At 31.4% G+C, this 26,305-nt stretch overlaps 5 protein-coding genes across 8 annotated transcripts; 4 read left to right on the plus strand and 1 right to left on the minus strand.

The window, feature by feature from the left end:
* Positions 1 to 2,953: 2,953 nt before the first annotated feature.
* On the minus strand, positions 2,954 to 6,560 carry LOC127256042 (uncharacterized). The gene is made up of 4 exons (XM_051281868.1): positions 6,301 to 6,560; positions 6,106 to 6,220; positions 4,218 to 4,336; positions 2,954 to 3,204 (listed from the first exon to the last, which is right to left on the minus strand). The coding sequence occupies exons 1-4, from the start codon at positions 6,522 to 6,524 to the stop codon at positions 3,153 to 3,155; spliced, it is 510 nt and encodes a 169-aa protein (XP_051137825.1). The 5' UTR covers positions 6,525 to 6,560; the 3' UTR covers positions 2,954 to 3,152.
* A 1,176-nt stretch (positions 6,561 to 7,736) lies between these two features.
* On the plus strand, positions 7,737 to 11,231 carry LOC127256323 (uncharacterized protein At3g49140-like). Of its 3 annotated transcripts, none has more exons than XM_051282291.1 (10): positions 7,737 to 8,081; positions 8,214 to 8,415; positions 8,880 to 8,982; positions 9,067 to 9,134; positions 9,228 to 9,404; positions 9,478 to 9,603; positions 9,748 to 10,083; positions 10,396 to 10,548; positions 10,653 to 10,748; positions 10,855 to 10,987. In XM_051282291.1, the coding sequence occupies exons 1-10, from the start codon at positions 7,960 to 7,962 to the stop codon at positions 10,894 to 10,896; spliced, it is 1,425 nt and encodes a 474-aa protein (XP_051138248.1). In that variant the 5' UTR covers positions 7,737 to 7,959; the 3' UTR covers positions 10,897 to 10,987. The 3 variants fall into 3 exon arrangements, with proteins under 3 accessions (XP_051138248.1, XP_051138247.1, XP_051138246.1); XM_051282290.1 differs by having other exon boundaries at positions 10,817 to 10,951; XM_051282289.1 differs by having other exon boundaries at positions 7,738 to 8,081; positions 10,973 to 11,231.
* Positions 11,232 to 11,998: 767 nt separating this feature from the next.
* LOC127256325 (uncharacterized protein PAM68-like) lies at positions 11,999 to 12,901 on the plus strand. The gene has a single exon (XM_051282292.1). It carries the CDS (start codon positions 12,202 to 12,204, stop codon positions 12,730 to 12,732), a length of 531 nt encoding a protein of 176 aa, XP_051138249.1. The 5' UTR covers positions 11,999 to 12,201; the 3' UTR covers positions 12,733 to 12,901.
* Positions 12,902 to 14,375: 1,474 nt separating this feature from the next.
* Positions 14,376 to 18,627, plus strand: LOC127256499 (protein REVEILLE 6-like). 2 transcript variants are annotated; one of them, XM_051282537.1, is made up of 9 exons: positions 14,376 to 14,744; positions 15,996 to 16,053; positions 16,199 to 16,322; positions 16,404 to 16,559; positions 16,651 to 16,722; positions 16,833 to 16,942; positions 18,057 to 18,116; positions 18,178 to 18,243; positions 18,355 to 18,627. In XM_051282537.1, exons 1-9 carry the CDS (start codon positions 14,548 to 14,550, stop codon positions 18,364 to 18,366), a joined length of 855 nt encoding a protein of 284 aa, XP_051138494.1. In that variant the 5' UTR covers positions 14,376 to 14,547; the 3' UTR covers positions 18,367 to 18,627. The 2 variants fall into 2 exon arrangements, with proteins under 2 accessions (XP_051138494.1, XP_051138493.1); XM_051282536.1 differs by having other exon boundaries at positions 14,377 to 14,744; positions 18,178 to 18,627.
* Positions 18,628 to 20,014: 1,387 nt separating this feature from the next.
* Positions 20,015 to 22,050, plus strand: LOC127256516 (40S ribosomal protein S10-1-like). The gene is made up of 5 exons (XM_051282566.1): positions 20,015 to 20,130; positions 20,248 to 20,296; positions 20,376 to 20,655; positions 21,353 to 21,488; positions 21,873 to 22,050. Exons 1-5 carry the CDS (start codon positions 20,128 to 20,130, stop codon positions 21,933 to 21,935), a joined length of 531 nt encoding a protein of 176 aa, XP_051138523.1. The 5' UTR covers positions 20,015 to 20,127; the 3' UTR covers positions 21,936 to 22,050.
* The last annotated feature ends 4,255 nt before the right edge of the window (positions 22,051 to 26,305 follow it).

The raw sequence follows: 26,305 nt of genomic DNA on the forward strand, positions 1-26,305 counted from the left end.
AGTGGCAAAATATAAATTTTTATGGCCAAACGGTGTACTTCCTCTGCTCTCGTTAAAACGTGAAGATTATCGTACATACGAAAATTTAAAAAAACTATAATAACTAAATAATTTAAAAGTATAATAGAAAAATAATTATTGTATAATATAAATAATTATAAATTAATATTAAAATAATTAAATAAATTAAAAAACATATAAATTATGATATTTAAAATATAATTAAAATGTATAATTATTTTCTAAAAAACATGACAATTATATGGTACCAATTAAAATAAAATTACTGAATACTTAAAATTCTCAACTTGTCTCATTAAAAGCTAATCTGGAGCTAATCCGTCTCATTCAACATTTCTAACATATTTTTGTTAGTATTCTACAATATAAAAATAATACTTCATCCGTCTCATATTTATATATCTATTTACTTTTTGTACGGAGTTTTAAAAATATTAATATTATATTTGGATAAAGTATAAATAAAGATAAAAAGACTAAATTAACCCTATTAGTATTGTATGATATAAAAATAATGATATTTGTGTAATATATTGTAAATTGTAATGGTATTTGTAATGTTAGGTAGATAGTACAATTACAAAAAAAAATACTAAAATGAATACTTTATTACGAGACTGATCAAAATAAAAAAATTAAATAAATTATTAAAGGACAGAGGAAGTAATATTTATATAATATATTATAAATTATAAAAATATTTTATCATTTAAAAAAAATAGTATAGTGGTCTTGAATTGATTGCGTATTCTTTATGGAGTGTTAAAAATGTGTATCATTATCATTTATTTTATAATGTCTAATCAGCCAATAATTTTATTTTTTTTTGGGTTTTTTCTCGAGAGAGGTAGAGCCATTTCACGACCAAACTTTTTGACAATTAATAGTTTCTTTTTTCGAATTATCTAGAGAACTTCAGGGTAATAATATATATTTTTAAAATTATTATTAGATTACTTTATTTATTTAAATATATTTTGAATTATTTTTAAAATAATAAAAATTTGAATAATAAATAAAAATTTAATACAACATAAATATACATCGATTACAATATTTTAAATAAAAAAAAGTATAAATTGAATGATAGTATTTTTTTATTTAAAAATAACAGTTGATATATAATATTCTCTCGTCTATCAAATATATGTTCATTTGAGTTGAACACAAAACTTAAAGTAGGATTGTAGGAATATTTTGGAAAATATATAAATAAAATAATAAAAGAAGAGAAAATTCTTGATATATTGAATGTATAGATAACAAAAAAAATAAAAAAATATAAATTTAGTAGAGTAAAAGAATAAAAAATATATTTGAAAACATAAATAACAAAAACCTTAATATATATAACGAGATTTTCTCGAATTAATGACAAACAACATGCACTGTAGCTAAAGACAAGACAAGTTTCGTAGTAATTATAATATAAATGCATGGTATTTATTCATACAATATATATTATTAATTTCAATGTAATAAATATTTTAGTACAAAAATCACATCATTATTACTTGTCACCTTATAACTTCATTTATTATTGTATTAGTTGAAATAAATGTCGCCAAATCATTTCAATTAACGGATTTCTATGTTGATTTAACCAAAACAAACACACATGTTTGTAAATACAAAATAATACGTACAATATATATACTGCTCCCTCCATCCCACAAGTATATATTCGTTTGCTTTTTGCACGTAGTTTTAAAAATATTAGTATTATATTGAGATATAATAGAAATATAGTAGAAATGACTAAAATAATAAAGATAATGATATTTGTATAATATATTGTAAGTTGTAAGGGTATTTGTAATGTTAGGTAGATAGTACAGTTACTAAAAAAAGGAAATGAATACTTTGTCATGGAACAAACTAAAATGGAAAAATAGATACTTTATTATGGGACGGAGGGAGTACAATATATTACTTTCTCCGTCCAATTTCTATTGTCCTAAAGTATATTTGTACGATTTTTTAGGTGATTGTCATTTTTTTTTTTTTTTTATGAATGGACAAATATGCTCTTAAGTGTATGGTAGAGATTAAAAGTAATAAATGAATTAAGGGTAAAAATGTAAATTTTGTGTTTAAAAAAGAAAATAGGACAATAATTGTTGGACGTCCCAAATAAAAAAGTAAGACATTAGTTTGTGGACGGAGGGAGTATTAATTTACAATATATAAATTATACAGCACATGTTCGTTCTATATAGAAATATATTTATGCTATTTTTTATTGTCCAAACACAAAATATTCAATTTTGTTTTAGTATATATAAACCCAGTTAAAGTACCCTCACATTTATACTTCCGGCCCGCCAAAAATAACCCTTTTAAAGGTAAATAAAAATATTTCTTAATTAAAAAAAAATAAAAATAAAAGAGTTTTTGAAAATTATGTGAAAAGTTTAATTAAATTAATTTATATTTATTAATTATGTTTAAAATTCATTAATTTACTAACGGGACAGAGGGAGTACTTATTTCCAATAATACTTGCATTAACTTTCAATTATTTTTTTTTCAATATATTATATATATATATGTATATTCTATTTTTTCACAAAATTCAACAAAAAATGTTACTCGAAAACACCATTTTTAACATTTTTGTCGGTCATACTAAAAAAATATTCATTTCCTATTATAATAAAAATAATCACACTAATATCAAAATACCATTAATTTTTATATAAATTACAAATATGTTAGGTATAAAAGACAAAATCATCTTGCACATTTTCACTAACTAATAAAATACTATTATTTTTTAATTTACTAAAAAAATCCAAATATATATTTTCGTTCGGGATGAAATTTTTTTTTTTTATATTACTGAGAAGATTCTAACCGCTCGTATAAAAAATACCTAAAACTAAAATACTAAACAAACATATTCTATATCTCTCATCACCGAGCAATAACGTAATAAGACAAATGTATGCATTTCAATTAGCGCCATATTCAGGCAACAATCGAAGCAATAAAAGCCGTCTCCGAAAGATATTATGTTGTCAAAAATATACACAGTATTCACCAAATATAGACGATCATCCATAAATGCAAACAACAAAAAATGGCAAATATGATACGAACCGATTTGAACAAATATCGAACAACATTAATCAGCCGAGGCCCCGGACATACTGATCAACTGATGCATTAAAGGGCTCGCATCTACAAAAGAGGGAGATCATGCTTTATTAGACTGACAATGATCGATATATAATGGACTATTATGCATAGAACATCTTTAAAGCGTAACAAGAAACAATTTTAGGGCCCTGAGAAAAAAACTAAGTTTTAGGGCAAAGGATAACTCAAACATTATCAACATGTTCACTTAGTATTAAGATACCTGTTATGTTCACATTGTCGTTTGTGTCCGTGCTACATTTCATGTTATTTTTTTTTTGGAAAATAATTGCATATTTTAATTTTATTTTAATTTTTTTAATTTATAATTTTTTACTTTTTAATTAAACTAATTAGTTATCTTAATCTTAATTTAAAATTATTTATATTATTGGATAATTATTTTTTGTTAATACATTATTAGTTATTTACTAATTATATTTTTATCTTAAATTCTCGTGTCTATACAGACTAAGGGAGTATTACCTAAAATACACAACATATATATATACATAACAATAGAAGTCAAACAAATAACATACGAACTCAGTTCTAATAATAGCTTCACATTTCCTCATACCTCATAACAAAAACACCTAAAATTATAAATACTAAACAAACACACTATATATTTCACAAGAGAATCGTAACGGAGATATTTAATTCGTTGAGCTTGCACGAGAAAAAAGAGTGAGTGTGTTTTCGACATTGTTTTTCCAGTATGCAATCTACAGTAAAATATTTTCTCTATTCCTAAAAAGCATCATACCCAGTGATAGTCAAAATCAATTTTCTATTCTGAATATCATATCGGATATCTATGTTTTATTTAAACCGATCAAATATTTTAAATCCAAAACATACAAAATACTCCAAAACACAAACATGCACAATTAGTGCCGGTAATTTGTTTCTTTATCTTCATTTTTTTTTGTTAATCTTTTATTAGACATGTTAATAATCAATTAAGATAATCAACACACTATACGATAACCTATGGGGCAATGATTAATTTAATAACTTCGTCGTGTATCAAGCAGAAGAAGAATACTCACTGAATAGGACTGCCCGGGGAATATACCGGATTCTTGACAACGTACTCCACAAACAAGTTATAGATATACCTAAGGGAATCTCGCAGATCGCCAGTCCGAGGATGGGTCACGAGGATTATCTGCAAAACAGCCACGTCATTTCATCTTAAACTTCCGTCATCTGTAAACTGCAAAGCAAAGGAATACGATGCTGAACAAGCAAGATAGTGTCTTTAGCATTGTGTATTTCTGAATCCATCGAGGGAATTGATCAAATACAATCAAAAGGGCTTCTTTTTTGGTAAAAGAATTACCAAAAAAAAAAGCAGCAATAAAAATGCAAGTACAATAAACAAAAAAAAAAAAAACCATAAATTCGGGCAAATTTGCGAGGACTAACTAACAAGCTTTTTTGGTTGGAGTTATTATGAACACACAAACTTAAATTTATGTATCTAATTCATCAACTACATAAGATAATTAGTTAATTGGAAGGTTAACACGATCTTTAAATTCATCAAAGAACATCACCAGAAGCATATACTCCATCATGGATACTAAACTTCAAAGAAATTTCGCACTTTGGTTTCAGAATTTGCATATTCGGAAGATATGGTAGCACAAAAACACATGAAAAAGTAACATAATGTAGATCCAAGGTTTAGCAAACAACAAAAAAATTGGTAATTGTTTCATTTTGATAAACAAAAGACATACTTAAGTTTGAACTATTAAAGCTATTGCGACTATGGGATGCAAAGATCACAAAATTTCAAGAATCCTACCCCCAACCAAATGAGAGCTGTATGAAAATCTATAACACAAAACTAACACAACGGTTAAGTAGATGAAGGTCGAAAAAAATCCCACAAGTGGATGTAGATCCATTACAAATGATGAGTATAAACGTACAAAAAAGATGAACTCCGCTCTCACTCTTTGAATTGAAGATTCACTATCACAAAGAAGTATTAGTGTTTTTCTCGTGAACCGATATAATTAGAAGCTAGCATTATATATATATATATATACATACATATCTTAGAGTACAACCACTATCACTGTCCAAACCCCACAATTTAGAGACCAATAATCGCTAAGTTTCATAAGGCATTCATGAAACTATGGAGATCTCTAAAAATTCCCTAGTGTTTGATTCTGTTAAGCCACCAATTCAAAAGATAAACATTTGCAACATCAGGATTGATGTTGAAAACCCTTAGTCATATATCATTATGAATGCTAAAGGCATGTTCACTTATTGTTTTATTCCAACGATTCTCCAAAATTATTACCAAAAAAATACAATATATGATATACAACAATAAAAGTAAACACACACTCACAAAATATTTTTCCCTATAATATTTTTTGCAACCTAAAACTCTAAACACCGAACAAACACACTCTTAAGTATCGAAAATATTGTGTTTGGTTGGGGTTTTCCCCAAATATTTTGACTATTCACCAATTTCCCCCAAACATCAAATCAATGTTTTATTTTTTATTTTCTATATTATACTAAAAATTTAATTTTGGATTCAAAACATCAGGGTCAATACAAATTTATATAAATATATAATATATATATATATTCAAATTCAAAATTTTTATACTCCAAACCGCAAACCACAAACCCAAAATCCAAACTACCAACCTAACACACCAAATCTACAGCAAAATTCGGGTATATTTGACGAATCATCAACAAGACAATACCCCATTCAAGCTCGATTTCATGACAAGAACATATAAAACTCAAACTGTAAATTGCAACAGTTTAAAAACTCAACATATCAGAAAAACATAATTCCAAATTTAAACCCTAAACCGCGAATTTCCATCGAACAGAGAGATGATTATCGAAATTCCAGATTAAAATTCCGTCGAATCAATAGTTTCAGCAAACCTTGATCCCAGACGGACTCTCCATGAAACTCAATTTATACGTATTTGTACGGAAGCTGTGAAACGAACAGCCTTGCCCAGGCAGCTGCGGCACGCCTAGATTTCCTTTCTCGAGACTGCCAAACAAACACGGAACCACATTAAAACTGTCAAATTGAAGGATGAGATTCTGAGAAGGCGTCAATTGTGAAAAAACCTGGTTGGATCCATCTTCGCGGTTAGGGATTTGAGAGAGAAAAGTAGACCAAACATGAGCTTGTGATCCTCGCGCGAACTGAGGGTTTTGAGCGGGCGGTTCCATTCCCTATAAAGCAAGCAAATTCCATTCCTGTTGAATATGTAGAGCATGTTGCCATTGTTTCCGGCTGACGTCGGCGCCGCCGGCGACGGACTGGTTTCTAAGCCACCGAAGAATTGCATTTCCTCTTCTTCGTCTGAAAAATTCTCAGATCGCAGACGAGTTCTGATCTATATATTGTTGAAACGTCGTCGTTTTAGAAAATGGGCTCTAAACTGTTATAAGTTCATTTGCGCTAGCCCAATTATCTATCGTTTTTTTATCTAGTTACACATCCAATGTATTTCTTATTATTTCTATTTTAGAACTTTTTTAATTTGTTACACTTTGGGTGTGTTTGTTTGAGAGATTTGTTTGGATTTCACTTTTCATTCTATTTTTTTCTCTCAAAAAAATCAAATTAAATACCTATTTTTATTTTTTATATTATACTAAAAATTAATTTTACATTCAAAACATCACATCAACAGCTGTTTATATCACATCTTACAACTATTCAAATTCAAAATTCAAATCCTCAAACAAACACACCCTTTATTTATTTAAATATAGTTTTCTTATTTATTCTTTTAAATAATAATTTATTAAAATATATTGCTCCAAATTTATTTTCACATTACTTTTTCGTCCCGTTACTAAAGTTATCTATTGCTATATTTGAAAAAATTTAAAAAATTAAAATTTAATTATTATTCTTCACTAATTCTTATTACAACAAATACCATTAATTTTATTATATATTTTTTTTCTTTAATTACTAACCAAATTTCTAAAATTACCTTTAATTATCTTTTAAATTTTTTATTTTTGCTTAATAAAATATTTATTTATTTATTTTTAATTTTCATTGCTAGCTTATATAGTTAAAATTAATTTTTAATACTCCCTCCGTCTCATTGAAATGTTATCATTTCCTAATTTAATACTTAACATAATAAATATCATTTTAACTTACAATATATTACACAAATGTCATTACTTTTATATTACACTATAGTAATAGAGATATTTTTATCTTTTTTTACTACAGTTCAATATAATACTAATATTAAAAAATTTACCTTAAAAAATCTACCTGAAAAAGCAAACGTCACTCTTACAACGGAACAGAAGAAGTGTAATATAAAAAATAAAAATAAGTGTTTGATTGAAAATTTATATGAATAGTATAAATTCAAACAAAACCTTTAAACAAACATACCCTTCCACATTTTTACCTAAGTTGCCACCTTTTTTTTTTTTTTTTAACGGCTGTGCTCGGGTTAAATTCGTCGAACACTGCAAACTAGAAAGCGTGGTTCATAAAATGCGACTTTCTGGGCTGAATGTACGAAGCATCCGAAGATATGGCGTCGCCCAAACCCATCCCAGCTGCGAATAGCGAATAGGAAAGCCTTCTCTCTCTCTCTCTCCGACGGATAAAGAAGAACCACACGTTCCAATCCCACCGAGAAAAGATGCCAGATGCGGTTCCATTGATTCTGCTCTCCACCTTATGACTCGAGGAACGTAGCTCGTTGGATTCCATTCGCTATTGATCTTGGTGGCTCGAGAAAAATGCTGATGATCGAGCCTCAAGCCGCCGCCTCCGCCTCCGCCTCCGCCTCGCGGCTTTGCCCCGCTTACTTCTACTCGTCCAGTCGCGTCTTCTCGAAGTCGGCCTCATTGCTTGTGCGGAGGTGCTGGTTTAGATAGTGTTTCTCTTTGGTTGAATTTGAGTTTGAATTTTTTAGGTTTGGTGAGTTTGCATTGTGGAGATTGGTCGATTGTTGTGGAGAGTTGGTTGATTTGTGCGTTTGATTGATTTGCAGGGATGGGAGTAGGAGGTGCGGCGGCAGGGCGAAGTGTGGAAATGGAATTAGTGGGAAATCGAGCTCGGATTCAGGTCCGGTGAAGCAGAATGCAAAGCCTCAGAGGTATCATCCGTTTGAGGAGATTGCTGATTCCAATTTGTTGGAGAATGGGGAAGCTGCTACGCTTACGCCTGCTGAGACGTCTCGAACGATTATTGAGGTATAATTTGGAAAAAATTATTGTGATATGAGATTAAGATTGCATTTATTTGGTACAGTGAATGGAATCCATAGAATTGTGCAGAGAAAAAAAAAATTGAACAGAGTTTGGTAAATTATAGAATTCATTTGATAAATGTAAAACAATACAATGATCTGATGGATCTTGAGTGGACGATGTATTAAAATGAAAAATGATTTATATTTCAAATTTGGAATTTCTGATTCAAACAAACAAGAAAAATGATGATATTTCAGTTTTGTATCACCATTTTTATGTAACAAACACACTGTAAGGAAAGCGTTTTTGTGTGGGGAGGAATGGAAGATAAGATATTGTGAATGGTGATTACTGTAACTAAATAGCTACAGAATCTGAATTTATCCAACATAAGCATGGATTGAATTCTAGTTTTTTTAAATTTGTCGAAAATGTTAAATTTGTGTGAAGGCTTTTGGTTTTAGGTGAACAGCAAGGCGACGCTGATGTTTTCGGGCACGGTGAATGAGGATGTTCATGAGAACATTTTCTGGCCTGATTTACCTTATGTGACTGATGAACATGGAAGTAAGACATTTTTACATATTGTCATTTTCATTTTTTCCCACAAGGAATTATTGCCGATATCGAGTTTTGTTTACTTTTGGACAGATATCTATTTTCAAGTGAAGAACGATGAGGACATCCTTCAAGCCCTAACTACGGAGGAAACTGTTGTGGTGAGGTTAATGCTAATGTAATTCCTGCAATAGAATTGAGGATAATCGGATTGAGTTTTTTGTGGAGACTTACTCGATTGTAATGCAATGCAGCAAGTCATTATTGGGCTGGACACTGCAGAAATGATCAGTGAGATGGAGGCATTGGGTCACGGTGAAATCGATTTTGGCTTAGATGAGCTGGAAGATGTAGGCAATGAGTTTGATGAGGAAGATGAAGATGACGATGAAGATGATGATGATGAAGATGATGATGATAATTACAATGATGTGAGGATGTTTTTCTTAAGCTTCTTCTCAAGTATATAACTTTTATTTAACATTTTATCATGTACTTGTGAAGGATTGGGTTTCCATTCTCGACGAGGAGGATCAGGACGAGGAAAGTGATGGATCATTGGGAGACTGGGCTAAGTTGGAAACGATGAGATCTTCACATCCGATGTATTTTGCCAAAAAGCTGGCGGAAGTAAGCCTCTCTCTCGCTTCTTATATCGATCATCTTAGCAATGATTCAAGTATTTTATTTACGGAACTGTTAGCTGTACTTTATTGTTTCCGTTGGCTTTTTTATTAACATCTTATGAATATTTTCTCTCTATAATTTTTGTAGGTTGCATCAGATGATCCCGTAGATTTCATGGAGCAGCCCTCTGCTGGAATTGCTATTCATGGCATTTTAAGACCTGCATTCCTTGAAGAACACTCTGTCATCCGGAGACATATACCTGACCCCGAGTCGAGTGATGTGGATACAAATCGAATCACCAGAGAACAATCTCAAGAAAGTGTTACTCTGATCAATGGCCATAGACATGAAACAGAATTACCGCAAGATTTCCCAAATTGGGAAGAGGAATTGGAGAAGGGTGAGAACTTGGGAAGTGGATTTGCATTCTACAAGCTGGAGACGATTAAAATACAGTTAATTTCGGCGCATGGGAATCAGGTATAACTTTGTTATTATTCTTTCATCAACAAAAGGCTTCCTTTTTCATGTTTCCTTTTGTTTAAAGGTCACAGTATATATATATATATCGGTACACAGTAAAATTTTAATATCCTCAATATTTGCGCGCCCCTCTGATGTTGACGTTGATCATCATTTCGATCTTTTTACAAGAAAGGAATGGTCTGTTTTAGAGACTATATTGTCCATATCGAGGAAAATGAAACTGTGAATGAGTAATTTCTTGCTACTATATCGGCAAATGATTTTATTTTTATTCCATTTTTCCTTTTTTGTGTGTCGATGCTGCAGAATAATGTCGAGATAGAAGATTTTAGAAGGGCTCAGCCTGATGTGATTGCGCATTCAGCTGCAAAAATCATATCTCGTCTCAAAGCTGGCGGGGAGAAGACAACACAAGCTCTGAAATCTCTGTGCTGGAGATGCAAGGGAATTCAAGTCGAGGTAACACACTACAATTCTCAAGTATTTAATCGCAACATTCTTAAAAGTTTATGGGATGATATCATCGCCTACTATGCTAATTATTTAAGCTCGAGTTATTTCAGGAATGTGCTCTTATAGGCATAGACGGCCTTGGTGTCGATTTAAGAGTTTGCTCTGGAACACAAGTTCAGACGTTGCGATTTGCATTTAAGAAACGGGTACGAATGTAGTTGTTTTATTTTATCATTTCCCATATATAATAGGTGCATTTCTCTTGCTCTTCAAGATTGATAATCAGCTTATCGATGAATCACATGAACCTAGGAGAAGCAAAATGTGATTTGCTCGAACAAGAAAATTATATAGATAAGAACCATCTTTCTTAATTACAACGTGAATTACTTTGCGATTATTGTGTGTTCTTAAACATAAATTTACGCAGGCCTCGTCAGAATATAGCGCTGAAAGGCAACTAAACGATCTCCTCTTTCCGAGAGCACTCAAATATCAGCACAAGAGAGAAGCTCAACAGGCTGAGTCCTAGGTTTGCATGAATTCATAAATTTATGCTTTTTCGATGTAGTCCTAAATTTGCTATGTACTATGTGTATAACCATCTTTCGTCGCCTGCCTAAAATTTCATTTGTGCTGTTTCGTAAAGAGAAATTTCGGTTTTCTCAGCATTCTTTTATTTTCTTTTCGACCGATAGATAGAGAATCACATCGATCTTATGCTAGAAACTTAGAATCTCTTCGAACTCGAGTGAGTAGTAAAATGTTGAATTTCATGTTAAGAAAAGATTTTTGAAATGAAGAGAAAACCTGTGATTTTACACTTATTTTTTGCATCTTAAAATACATCTTACAATCGAATTGTAGTTCTCAGACTTGATTCAAAAGGCAAGTTTGATTAGTATGAAGTTAAGTTGGCTGAATCTCTAGAAAATATTATATGCATGAGATCCCATTTATAGTAAAAAGTTGATACGAGATGTGATGTTTTATTGACTACACTAGTAAAAATTTAATAGCTTGAAAATAAGGTCGAGAATATAGAAATACACACTCATAGAAAGTAGGATGAGCGAGCATTCGGATTTTCAGTTTCGATTGACAAAAGTGGAACCAATGCGAAAATTCAAAATTTTTGAAAAAATCAATTGAATAGATCTGAAATCTGAATTAATGTCGAAAAATCCGAAATAATCTTTAATTTTATTTTATACTTAGATATATATAATATAAATAAAGTATATTCAAATCTAATACTAACTTATAAAGAACATTATTTTTTATTTTTTTTCTCGTCATTGTATTATAAGAGACTTATAGAGATATTTTTGTATTATTTTTTTGATTTATACTACATAAAAGTTTGGATTGGATTTTAGATTTGTTTGCATTTTTAGTGTATCGATTCGAGAATACAAAATTTATAAAATGTTCAATCCAAAATTCAAGATATTTTGCCCACCCCTGATAAAAAGCGTACCATTTTAGCCACTTAAAAATAGAAAAATATCTCTTCTTCCTATCATCTTTATCTCAATATTACAAATCTTGTTGCTAGTGAGAGTTCATTCACCACAGCCATACACCCTGTAGATAAGATATTCTACTTTTCTTACACACACATACATACATACAGAGTTTCCTTAACTTCAACAAACCATGAAAGCTCTGTCCCTTCTACACCCACCCCCTCCCCTACCCAACCCACCCCCATTCCGCCCACCCGCCGCCGCGCCGCTCCGCCTGCGGAGACAGCGGCTGGCGGCGGGATCAAAGGGCTTTGCCTCCACAAGGCCCGGAAAAGGCAAGAAACCGTCCGTCCCCCGAAAACCGGAAATTGACGACGACAGAATACCCGATGTCGTTTGGGACAGGATGATCCGAAGAATCCTGTTGCTGGTCGGGGTGCCGATAGGGCTCGGATTCGCATTGCTGCAGGGGATGAATTTGTTGCAGGAACACGGAATTTGGAACGTCCCGAAGGCGGTGCCGTACGCGACCACTTTCGTCACATTCGGAACGTCGGCGATCGGGATTGCCTATGGCAGCCTGTCGACGAGCCTCGACGCGGACAAGAAAGGATCGCTTCTGGGGCTCGAGCAGCTGGAGAAGAACTGGAACGAGATGTGGATGGAAGAAGACGAAACCGGAGAAGAAGGAAACGATCGGCCATCATCGTCGTCGAGTTGATTTGTTCTTAAGGTGTCATGCTGTCTTGTTGCATAACACAGGGGATATAGAATGGATGAAAGATTGGATCAATCTCTGAATTTGGATCTTCAACATTGTTAGAGAAGATTGAAAAATTGGGTTGGTTGGATGCAACGGGGCAAAATGTCAATTTATTTATTTATTTTTTCGATTTCTCCCAATACAATAAAATAAAATAATAATAAAAAAAACTAAAAATTAAACTTTTAGAGAAATATTTAAAAATATTTAATAAAATTCAATAATTTTTATTAAAAAAATAAAATTTAAAAATATAAATAAAAAAACTACAAAAAAACTTATTATTTTTTACATTATAATATAAAAAATTTAAAACTAAGGGGGCAAAATAATAAAAGGGGGCAACTGCCCCTGAGAACAACGTAATTCCGTCTCTAATTGGATGTGTTCGTTGCTTTCTAATAGAAATACTCTAATGATTGTTTCAGATTTTTCCAGGGTTTCGAGGAAAAATAATACTATGTTTCATCCGCTAAAATTGTTTGCATTTTTCTTTTTACTCCATCAGCTTAAATTTATTGGATTACTAATTTTGACAAACTCAAAACCAATATTTAATTAATATTCTTTTATTCAATACTTATTTATAATAAATATCACGACTATATTATATTATTTCTTCATTTATTTTCATTTCTAATTAAATTTTTAAAAATATTATTAACTACTTTATCATTTTTTTAATAAGATATTTATTTTTCTTAATCTTCGTACCTAATACAAATGAGCTAATTCTAATGACAAATAGAGTAAATGGTAAGTCATATCAAATTGTTATAAGACATTAGGGTGTGTTTGTTTGGGGGTTTGGATTTTGAGTTGGGATTTGAATAGTAAAAATTTTGAATTTGAATAGTTGTATGATGTGATATAAATAGGGTTTGATGTGATGTTTTGAATGTAAAATTGATTTTTAGTATAATATAAAAAATGAAAAATAGGTGTTTGATTTGATGTTTTTGGGGGAAAAAATTTGGATGAATAGTGGAAATCTACCAAAATCCTTCAAACAAACACACCCTAATTGAAAAAGTATTTTTGGATTTTTTTTTTTTAATTTATATTATATTTTAATATAATTATTAATATTTAAATATTAACACCAAAAGTAAATGGAAAGTAAACGAGACCTTGACATAGGGGAAGGTAATACTATTTTTGCTATAAAATATTATATGAAAAATTTATATAAATTTAAACTAAAATAAAAAAGCTCAAATTGTTTTTTTTTTTAAAAAAAATATGTAGACATGTCAAAATCTTGATTGGAAAGTGGGTACATTTTGTGTTTTTTAAGTGAATATATTTTTTATAATACTGCATCAGTTCAGTTGAAAGGGTATTTATTAGGTTAAATAGGCAGTATAATTACTAAATTGATGACTTTTAGCCTGTCAAGTTGGAATGATGACTTTTCCTTTTCGATCAAATTTTGAAATGATAATTTTATTTTGGGACGAACGAAAAAAAAAAAAGTAACATGTATAAAAAATAATATTTATATAATAAATACTACTATTAAATATAAATTTAAACATATATTAAAAACTAAAAATTAAAAACCACGTAGACAGGCTGAAAACGCAAAGATGAGAAAATGAGGAGGAATAAAAAAAAGAAAAAAGAAAAAAGGTCGACCAGCAGCACAATACACAGAGGACAGGACAGGAAGAAAGCAGTGCAGTTGTGGGGAGGGAGGAAGCGAGTGAAGAAAGGAAACGCCAGCACCCGTAAAGCTAAACCAACCAACGCCACGCCCCTCGGATCCTCTCCATGACCCAGCCTCGCTTCCAATCAGTCTCATCCGACCCCAATCTTCAATTCGATCTCACCGCCATGGCGTTGCCCAATCTCGGCTCCTTTCCGGCGGACGACCCCTCCAAGAAAGTCCGGAAGCCCTACACCATCACCAAATCGCGCGAGAGCTGGACCGAGCCGGAGCACGACAAGTTCCTCGAAGCCCTGCACCTGTGAGTTTTCTACTTTATTGTTCTGTTCCCAATTTTAGGGTTAGGGTTAGGGTTTTAAAATTTTTCGGCGCTGTTCGATTGTTTTGTTTTGGGGATTGGGATGAATTGATAGCTTGGATCCTCTTCTTATCTTGTGCAGCACTTTTAGTTTGATTTCATCCTCTCTTGGTTTTCATTTTTGTTGTTTGATTTTATCCGTGAGGAAAAAATCTGTGTTTACAAGGTGTAATTGTTGAGTTTTGACAATCAATACTGTGTGTTCTTATTTGTTTGTTTGTTTGTGTTTCGGATGTTCTTGGTGGTTTTTTGATTTAGATTTTCTTGAATGTGAAATATGCTTTTTCGATGCAAAAATTGATGTTAATGGAGTAATTTTTCGAATGGAAAATATAATTTTGACAGTTTGCATTGAAAATAAATCGAAAACTCGAATGAACACACCTACACTAGAGCTGTGTACCAGCCCAACTTGATTACTCGACTAAAGAGAATCGAGCTGAAGATGATGTTCAATTTAGCCTCGTTATAGTTCGAATTTGGTTTTCCAATTTTTGCTCAAATGCAACTGGATAATATTAATCAGTGAACTTTGCCATAATTCGAATTTGAGTCTAATATTATGAAATAAATAACATTGTAAATCTGAGAGGATTAATTACCCTGTTCACAAATAAAGTTTGACCTCTTTTGTGAGTAAAAACTAGTTGAAATTAGCCTTCGAACTTTAATCGAGCTTGTATGAGCCATGCTTGTGAATGACTTGTTTGTTTTATTTCTCGAAGTATCACTGAGTGCTAAAAACTTTTTAGGGCCTGTTTTATTGGATGCATTTGAATTTTAGGGTGGATATTAAATAAATGGATTTGAATTACCTCAAAAATGAAATCTTTGATACTTATTAATTAAAAGCCATTGTTTGGTTGCAACAACTATTTGAAATGCCACAAAATTGAAGGAGATAATTTCAAATCCATAGTTAACTTTGGAGACGAAACTAATGAATTTGATGAAATCATTTGAAATACTTTTACCTCAAATCCTTCCAACCAAACGGGACCTTAGGGGATAGATAAGTAATTTTCTGTGTATTACAATCGATTGGCGTGGCTATGATTATCAACTACATCTGTTGGCCTTTTCTTTTTCTTTTTTTGTTCTTTTTTTTTTAAATAAAAAAAATCTTTGTTGCTGTTATCTTCCGTAAATTTTGCTCTATTACATGTGATACATTACATCTGTTCTTGTCTGCAGCTTCGACCGTGATTGGAAGAAAATCGAAGCATTTGTTGGATCGAAGACAGTCATCCAGGCAAGTCATGTTCTTCCACTTCACACTTGCAATGCCGTCTAGGGCAAATACTTTTTCATTTCGATGATGTAAAATTCTTACCCGTCGTATGATGACATTACAACCTTGTCGTTTAATCTACAGAGCGACCGTTTAAATTTTGTAGATACGAAGCCATGCTCAGAAGTATTTCCAGAAAGTTCAGAAAAGCGGAGCCAACGAACGGCTACCTCCACCCCGCCCCAAAAGGAAAGCTGCCCATCCTTATCCACAAAAAGCCTCGAAAATCGGTAGATAATGTGTTTTTTTTTTAGTCCAAGTAGCGGTCAATCTTATAAAATGGCTGATGTGTTTTCTTACATCTCCCGAAGCTCCGGCAACTCCACATGAGATATCCTTTCAAACCCCTCCTGCAACAAACGATGCCGGACATGTTAGAAGACCCAATCCATCCACCTCGTCGATCAGACATCCTGATCCTTCTGTGTCTGTACCAAGATGTCCGGACATATCCGCTGCGACAACAAGTCCGCTTCTTCAGCACTTTTTTTGTTTACTCTATAGTTCTTTGGGGGTAAGAATTTTAAATGTAAACTTCTCCTTCCCATGTTCTTGCAGGCAATACTGGATCGGGCAAATTACAGCCGAATGTTGGGAGCAATGAAATCGCTCCAAGAACGAGACTTGCAGGTGATTTATTCAATATGACCTTGCTAAAATTGATTTATATTACGGGAACACTGTGAATCATCCTCTTTTTGCTCTTTTGTTATCCAAAATTCGCCTTTTTGCAAATACAGTTCTTCCAGATTTTGCCCGAGTATACAACTTCATTGGAAGCGTCTTCGATCCGACTGTATCCGGACATTTGCAGCAATTGAAGAAGATGGACCCAATCGATATTGAAACGGTATGTAGTAGTTTAGGTGGTATAATTTTGATTTTTTTTTTTTTTTTTGCTATTTTGTTCTTAGTTTCTCTTTGAGTTGATTTTATTAATAAATATTTAGAATGGTGAAAGAGAGAAATTATGTGTAAAGAAGGAAAATTACAAATATTTTAGGGTTTGTTTTGTTATGATTTGAAAAATTATAATTGAATAGAATAAGTCTAATATTGAAGGATATAAATTAAAAAGTTCATAAAAGTTTTTTTTTTTTTTTTTGTTATAAATGGTAAGTGTATTTATTGTGAATAAATAATAATAATAAAGAAAAATAACATACATATATTTAGTAGATGAAGGGAGCAATACAAAATTCACTAATTTTATTTGCCATTAGAGGAAAATATTCGGTCTAGGCTCTGGTTACTTGTAAGATTTTACCCTTATTTTATTATTCTTAACTTTTTTTCTTTTCTCCAAAAATATTAAATCAAACTCCCAATTTTTATTTATTTTATTACACTAAAATCTAATTTTACATTCAAAACATCACGTCAATACATATTTATATCACACCAAACAACTATTTCAATTCAAAATTTTACTATTTAAAAATTAAAATTCAAAACCAAAACCTCACAAGTAAACACACTAGCGTTTTAAGATGAATTAAGTTTTTTTTTTTTTTTTTTAATGGTATCGGGAACTGTGTTGGTAATATAAAAAATAATATTTTGTGTTGAATGGTTGACTTTTTATGAGTGGATAATGTATATATTATATTAATGTGTATGTATATTTATATTTTTTAAATAATATTTATGAGTAATTGTTCCATTGAGAAATGTCAGTGAACAAATTTATCGAAGAAATGATAATATAATATTTTTATCAAATCACGAATTACAAAAACAAAGTATGTATAGATGAACATTACTCATTATATTTACTTCTTCAATTACTTACATTTTTACATAATTCTACTGTAAATAATGAATGGGATATCGAAATTCATTGGGATGGAAATTCTGTTCACTTCCGTTCCCAATTCTTGATTTGTCTGTTAGGCACGCAATCTCTACTTGTTCTCCGGTTTTGTCTTTTAATACAATGTTGATTTTCATCGGATTCTTACCAGATACTATTGCTGATGAGAAACCTTGCCGTCAATTTGTCCAGCCCAGATTTCGAAGATCACGTAAGATCTAAATTCTCTAGTTATACTCTGCTTCAACATCTTACACTATCTTCAAATACAGAAAAAGCTGCTTTCGACCTGTGAGATCGACGCCGAGAAGGATCCCGACTTTGATGTAACCGATGCGGTACTTCTCAGCCTAACGGATGAATGATTTTGAATAATTTGGTACATAACTGGGCTATATATCTATATATTGTTATTATGACATCATGGTATGGTCGAACGAACCGGACAGCCAGCTGACTAGGTTTGATGGGGCGGCTGTGGAATGGTGTCCGATGATGATCGGGCGGCGGTGTTCGGCTGTGCAGTTGATCTCTCCGGTGGAGGTGGAGATGATTGTTGAATAAAATGAAATAAAGATGATGATGATGATGTTGCTGGAAAATGGTGTTCTTGTAGGGATAAAAGGTATGTTGTGTGTATATACAAAATTTTGATGTATTCTTATTATTATTTTTTTTTATTTTTGTTAATAAAATGCAAATCTATATATTGTTTTGGCTAATTTGTTTTGGTGGTTGATTCGCTTCGTTTGGATGTGTTTGGTTTTGTTGTTGGACAGGGTGTTTCAATTTTACTATTTGAAAATAATAATCCCTCGATTCGGTTCTAAAGGCTATATTTATATTTAATATTTTTACTCTTAGAGTTGGACGGAGGTAGTATATTTTATTCGTTAACTCATAAATATATATATTTTTATTTTTGGATTGTTTAATTATAAAATAATTATTTTTTTAGTAAATAGATTTTATTTTTATTTTCAAATATTCTTATTTAATTGTTATATTATTACTTATAATTAAGATATTAATTTTTTTAAAAAGAAATTTCGTCAAAATTAAATTTAGATTTATAAAATAGACTGAGGGAATATATATATTTTTCGAGAGGAAGTTTGGATTTGAGAATTTTAGTATATGTTTTCTTTTTATTTGTTAAAAAAAAAAAAAAAAAAGTATCTCTTGTATATGTATTTTGATGAATTTTCTAATATATATACATGTAAATATATTTTGATGAATTTGATGTTGATATTTTTTGTGTAGTATGGTCTACAAATTAGACAGGAAAGGAAAGTCACAACACCAAAAAGCGTAAGGGTTAGGTTTGTTCAGTTGTGTTTGAAATTGTTTTTGTTTTAATAAAATAAATTTAATTGAAATTATTAAATTTTTAAAAAATATATATATTATAAAATAATCATATGGTTAGATTATTGTTTTTTGAAGTTTTATTTTAGTATCTTTAGTATATAATTTTTGCAAGATATTCTGAAATATATTATTTTTAATTAGTTTATTTAAATAAAAAAAATAAAAATTAAAATGAGTTCTCTTTATATAACACATATAAGGTTTTGATACTATTAGTCATTAATAATATTAAATTTAATATATATTTTTCATAAAATATATTTTTTTATAGTTTTGGAAACTCCAAAAGATTTTTAATGTGGATTTGGATTTTCAAATTTGAATTCAAATAATTATTTAATATGATGTAAATAAAATTTTAAATAAAAATTTGAATATAAAATTAATTTTTTAATAATATATAAAAAAATAGTAATTATTTGATTTGATATATTTAAAAGAAAACTGATTTAAACAAAAAAAAAAAAATTATGTGAGAAATTCACAAACCTAAGAAATCTCTTTTAATGGCCCGAGGCCCAATTCAAGTTACAAATGGCCCAATTTTTTCAATATTTACTAATTCCAGATTTCTTCAATTGTCCGAAAACAGCCACTTCATTTCGGGCTTTACTTTGGCCCAATTAAAGAACCCATTTAATGGCCCGAGGCCCAATTGTGAATTGCATATTTTTATTAGGGTTCTCTTTTAAATGGGCCTAAAAGGGATTCTGCTTCATGGGCTTTATTTCGCACTATATAAACTGAAGAAACCCTAATTCCGACGACATCGTTTCTCTCTCAGCGCTGCGGTATCTTCTCATAACGTCGACCACTCTTCCGCCGCCCCTCGCGCCGCCGTCGCAGCCATGGTACAGTGTTGAAATTCCTTGCCTACGCATTCGCTTCCAATTATTCTATTTCGTTAATTTTTGTGATGTTTCGTGGATCGAGTTTTACTGTTTCATGTTATTGGTTTTTTGGGCCAGATTATTCCCGAGAAGAACCGGAGAGAGATCTCGAAGTACCTCTTTCAAGGTGAGATTGGAAATTTGGTTTCTTTTTGAGGTGCTTTTGTTTGTAGATTTCGAATTTTGAAGATGTGTTTGTGTGCCAGAGGGCGTGTGCTTCGCGAAGAAGGATTACAACTTGGCGAAGCACCCGGAGATTGATGTTCCAAATCTCCAGGTGATTAAGCTTATGCAGAGCTTCAAATCGAAGGAATATGTGCGCGAGACATTCGCGTGGATGCATTATTACTGGTACCTTACCAACGATGGGATTGAGTTTCTCCGGACTTATCTCAACCTACCTTCGGAAATCGTCCCCGCCACGTTGAAGAAATCTGCGAAGCCCCTTGGCCGTCCTATGGGTGGACCCCCTGGCGATCGCCCTCGGTAAATTCTCTGTTAAATTTACATTGTAAATTCATCGATTGCTATTTCCTTCAATTTTGTCATGGAATGCGTAATTATAGTTTACGCTCAGTGTTTATCACCATTCATATCGTGTGAATTTTGTGGAATTGCTATCGAAATCCGAATAATCTATTCCAACCAAGGATTTTTTTTTATTGAATTGGATTGAAATTCTTCTAAAATTTGGATTTGTAGATCTATTTATTGAAAATATGAAATATATTAGAAATATTCATATATTATAATGAGAATGTGCATATATTGCACATTTTGCGGATTTTTTTTTTTTTTTTTTGTATTTAATATTTGTTTATAAGCAGTTAGATGTTAGATAACCCTGTAGCGGGCTTGTTTATGATATGTTGGACATTAAAAAAGTTTGGATTTTTTTTTTTTTTAATCATATTATACAGTTTTTGATTTTTCGGTTTGGTTTGGAATTTATTATTCTGATTTCTGATTTTTGAAAATTCACTTTGTGTTGGCTCAACATTTTACAAAATTTTGGATTTTTGGTTTGGTTCCAAATGAAATGTATAATTTTGGATAAGATGATTCAATATGATTGAATGATTGTGTTGTTGGTGTGAAATTGGTTATTTTACGGAGCTTTCTTATCTTGCCCGTTTGCACGTATTCATCAATTCTAATAGCTGCATATGTTTTGTCTTCATAGTGGACCTCCAAGATTCGATGGTGACAGGCCACGATTTGGTGATCGGGATGGTTACCGTGGTGGGCCAAGAGGGCCGCCGGGTGAGTTTGGTGGTGATAAAGGTGGTGCACCAGCTGACTACCAGCCTGCCTTCAGGGTAATTTCCATTTTTCTTGAGCTATATAACTCATTGAATTGTTATCTTTTCGGCAATTATTGATTGATTAATGGTTTCTTGTTTTGCATTTATAGTTTTGAGATTTATATGCATTCGTCCATTAGGGGATTTTGCTTTTGTGTAGATTTCTGACCAAATTACCTATAATAACTTTTCTACGAGCTACCTATTTATTCAGACTTTCTTCATATGTCCCGACTTCTGCCCAATTCATCATCCGGTCTCATTAGAGTTTGTCAAGATTGAAACCATGAGATGTTACAGTTCTTCCTTGCATGTTCTTGCCTCAGTTATTTTTTTATCTGTTGTATTTCTTGTCGTTTCCTCATTTTCAGCAAATTTTGAAACTTGTTAACTTTGCAGGGTGGCGGGCGCCCGGGTTTTGGCCGCGGTGGTGGCGGCTTCGGTGGTGCGCCGCCAAGTTAAGTTTACTCTATTGCCTTCATTAATAGCTTTTTAAGAGACTCCTCCATTGGGAAATTTGGAACTGTGTGTTCACCTCTTACTATGGTATTTTATTCAATCCTTAATATTCTCTTCACATTTTTGGATGATGTTTTGCTATTTTTCACTACTACATCTAACTTACTACCCATTATCATCTCTTTTAGCTATTTATATTTTAAGATACCTACATTTCTTGAACTAGAAAATGAAGATCATATTGTACTTTACAGTGGTAGATATTGTGATACAATTTTTTAGTGGTAGAACTTAAATGTTCAGAAGTATGATATGTAAAAAGTAAAAGTGGTTTATTATAGAAAATTTATTAAAAATATTGATGAATTATGAGTATAAAAAAGAATAGTAGTTTGTTTGATAATAAGAAGAAAAAATTATTTAATTTGGTAATTTTTTTAAAATTATCTTAACAAACCCTAGTTAGTTGATGTGGATTTTTTAGAAGAAATAAATGTTTTGAGTTGTGGTTGTTGTTGTTGTTTAGGATAATAAAATTGTGAGTTAATTATTTGTATTATATAATATTTATTTTTACTAAATTATTCTTTAAAATTTTCGTATTTAGAGTAGTATGGACAATTTTCATGGGATGCAGGGGTGTATAGTTGTTATGTTAAAATTATGGATGGATAGGATTGGCGATGTTTTTGTTTCGCTTTTGACAAGACATAATTTTGATGAATAATGTATGTAAATAAAGCTTCTCAGAGAAAATATTCACAAGCCTTAAATTGAACAATATTTGTAGTAATTGTTAACTCAACTCAAATTGCCCATTTGGTCTCAGCCCACATCACGATCCGTTCCAATTAATTATAGCCCATAAACAGTTAGTGAGACCCAGCTTCCATCATGGGGCAGACCCGTTTTCTGGCGTCTATAATGATCATGATCAATTTATCATTATTATTGGCTGAGTGTGGTGATTATCAATAGTATGGTAATTTTTTGGTTGTATCAATAACTGATTAATGCCTAATAATAATAATAATAATAATCTTCTCTTCCCGTATTATTCTAGTAATACAAAAATCTAGCTAAAAAGTAGACAATAATAGTGATATTACCGTTCCCCATCGCATTAACTGTATACCAAACATTTTGGGCCTACTGCAAAATAAAATCGCACTTGAGATTTCCTAAGGGCATAACTGGAAATTCGCTATCCTCCGTGACCACTATGACTGGTGACAAGTCATTTGTCTTTTTTTACTATATTATAAATAAATTTACAATGTGTTTGAATATTTTAATATTATATTTCAATAAAATATATATAATATAAATATTATTTTGTAAAGAATAAAATTTTAAATAATACAAATAAATAAAAAATATATATATTTATTTATAATTAAGATAAAACTAATTTTATAAAAAAATAGAACTTTTAAATGAGATAAAAATATTTGTTTGTTAATGAGTGAGATATAAATAAAAGAGTTTTGAGTGGATTTACTTGATGTATTATGTTATATGTTATTAAGTTAATTAAATTGATTTATATTTGTAATATGAGTATATTATTGGAAAATAATTTGTGAAATATGAGATACGACTAAATTCGAAAATTCAAAATCAGATAGAATGTGAAATCATACCCGAGCCTCGCGTAGCACGTGATTTCCTTAAGACAAATTCGACCCTTAACCGATCGCCTCCCAGGATCAAACTAATTGTGAATGAAATAACAGATTTCGCAAACCGAATTAAAATGAAAAAGAAATTTTCAGAATGAATTTTTAGAATTAGATATTCCGTCTTCTATCGAAAAATGAGACTTATTTTGTATTTAATCACGTGTAAAAAAAATACTGCCCACGTCTACTGCATGTTGCATTAAGTTGCAACAAACTATTTATTAGATTATTTATTTATTTCAAATGAAAATAAATTAATCAAATAAAACGTGGGACAAAAATTTATTCCTCTTTCACCTATTTAATTAAATACCCAACAATCTCCCACATGAAAGTGGAAAACGATGACTCGATGAAAGAAAGAAAGATGAATTCTGCATAGGATAAGTAGGATTTCCTTTGAACTTTCTCTTGAATAATACGTAGTTTTTACCAATTGTCCAGTTGACACGTTGTCTTTGTACTATTCAATTTTCTAGTAAGTGGGCTACATACCGACACAGAATTCATGTGCCTAGTTCAGTTCTCATTGTTTGGTTTGTTTTGGCCATGGAACCCGTCCTGGTTTTGCGAGGGTTTCTAAAGAATTGAGCTTTGACAGTTCTCCTTTGAAGCGGCCTTACTTCTCTCTCACATATGTGATCTTTCTAAGTTTTCGAGTAATACAATACTCACTTAATAATCATTAAAGCAATTATTTGTTATTCTCTCTACTATGTCACTATTAGTTAATGGGTTGAGGCTTTTATCCCCTACAGTGACGCACATAAGTCTTATAGGTAGGTTATCCCATTGAACCTAGTTCTTGGGATTTTCAATCTTTTTAGGTTGGGTTTTTTTTTATAAAACTTTTTCCTCAGCAGGCTTGAGCCTCATTCCTCTAGTCAGTTTGTAAACTGCATCACGGTTTAACCATTTGGTTGGCAGATCCACTAGGTTATCTTTTGACGGAACATAGTCTCTATCGTAATAACCTTAGTTGTGTTTAGTAATTTTATGGAATTGCATCGACGGATAATGTGTCGACTCTTTCCATTGTACATTGTATTTTATGCTATGCCGATAACAAATTTACTATCGTAGTAAAGGGTTATGGCATAGACAAGTTTGTCTCATTCTGGAATGTTCTCAATGAGTGACGAATCCATTAATGCATACTGGCAGACATCGGTTTAGGGAGTCGCTTAAGCCATTAAATATATAATTTTTTGCACATCAAATCTGAGTGTTTCATGACTTTCAGAATTTGTGTTTTTTTTTTGTTCTTCTGAGGTTGTTCCGGCACAACAAGTGCAACCTACTGCCATATTTTAAAATTTTGCCTATTGAATTTTTTTGCTTCTTAGTTGCTGCAACAACAGGCTGTCTGAAAATTGCAGGTTGTGTTACATGGTCTGCAACAGCAACAGGCTGTATACCAAGTCATCTGGTTGCTATTTGGCAGACGCAACGAGACCCTGCGTAGATCTTGGAGCCATATGGTGCGAACAAGGCAGAACAACAACAGACTGTCTTACATGGGTATCAACAGGATCTCAGGATCTCGTTGTTGTTGTTGTTATTATTATTATTATTATTATTATTGAACAACAGACTAGTTGGAGGTCACAACAACAGGCTGCGCTCCCTCCGTCGCGGCCTTGAAGACCTTGTTCATACGCTGCCAGTGCAGCATTTTCGGCAGCAGCCCTCTAGGCTGCCTCACCGTTTGGATGGGATAGTTGAGGTCATGAAATATACAAAACTTGTGAAACACTGGAGTTAACCTCTTCCCATTATTTATTCAGATTTATGTCGCTTCCACAACGGTTGTCCGGATTAGCGGAGGATTTGGGAATTTCGAGCCATCTCATATTCCACCCAAATTCGCTTCAAGATTGTTGGAAAATAATTTGGTTAAATATGAGACACGGCTAAATCTGAAAGTACAAAATCAGATAGAATGTAAAATCATATCCGAGCCTCGCGTAGCACGCAATTTCCTTGAAGCGAATTCGACATTTCACCGATCGTCTCCCAGGATAGAACGAATTGTGAACGGAATAACAGATTCCACAAACCGAATTAGAATGAAAAAGAAATTTTTAGAATGAATTTTTAGAATTGATATTCTGCCTTCCATCGAAAAAGGGGAGGAAAATATAATATATATTTTATATATTTTAACTTATTTTGTATTTAATAGAGAAAAAACACAACAAACTATTTATTTATTTTTTTCAGATAAAAATAAATTAATCAAATAAAATATGGAACAAAAATTTATTCATTTTCACCTATTTAATTAAATACCCGACATATATTTAGTAAATTTTACTAAAATAGAAACGTATCAATTGAAGCGAGACCCATAAAAAAAAATGAGACAATTAAAATGAGATGGAAGAAGTATATTTAAAAAATATTTTGATGGTTTCAGACTATGCAATAATGTCCAAAAAGTAATAATATTTTAATATAAAAAGATAAAAAAGGGGAATATTATTGGATATTTATTAAAAAAATTAATAATAAAGTGTTGTAATAAGTAAACAACGGTGACAAATTTAATTATGGTAAATTATATAATATATTCTTGTATTTTAGTGAAGTATATAAAATATCTCGATTTTATTTATTGTATGAAGCCTCTTTGTGATTAATTAATGTTTGCACAAAACATCATTTTCTTCGAAACTGATGTATGAGTGT

Source organism: Andrographis paniculata, unplaced genomic scaffold (assembly GCF_009805555.1).
Source record: "Andrographis paniculata isolate CXL003 unplaced genomic scaffold, ASM980555v1 Contig55END, whole genome shotgun sequence".
Classification (NCBI taxonomy): Eukaryota; Viridiplantae; Streptophyta; class Magnoliopsida; order Lamiales; family Acanthaceae; genus Andrographis; species Andrographis paniculata.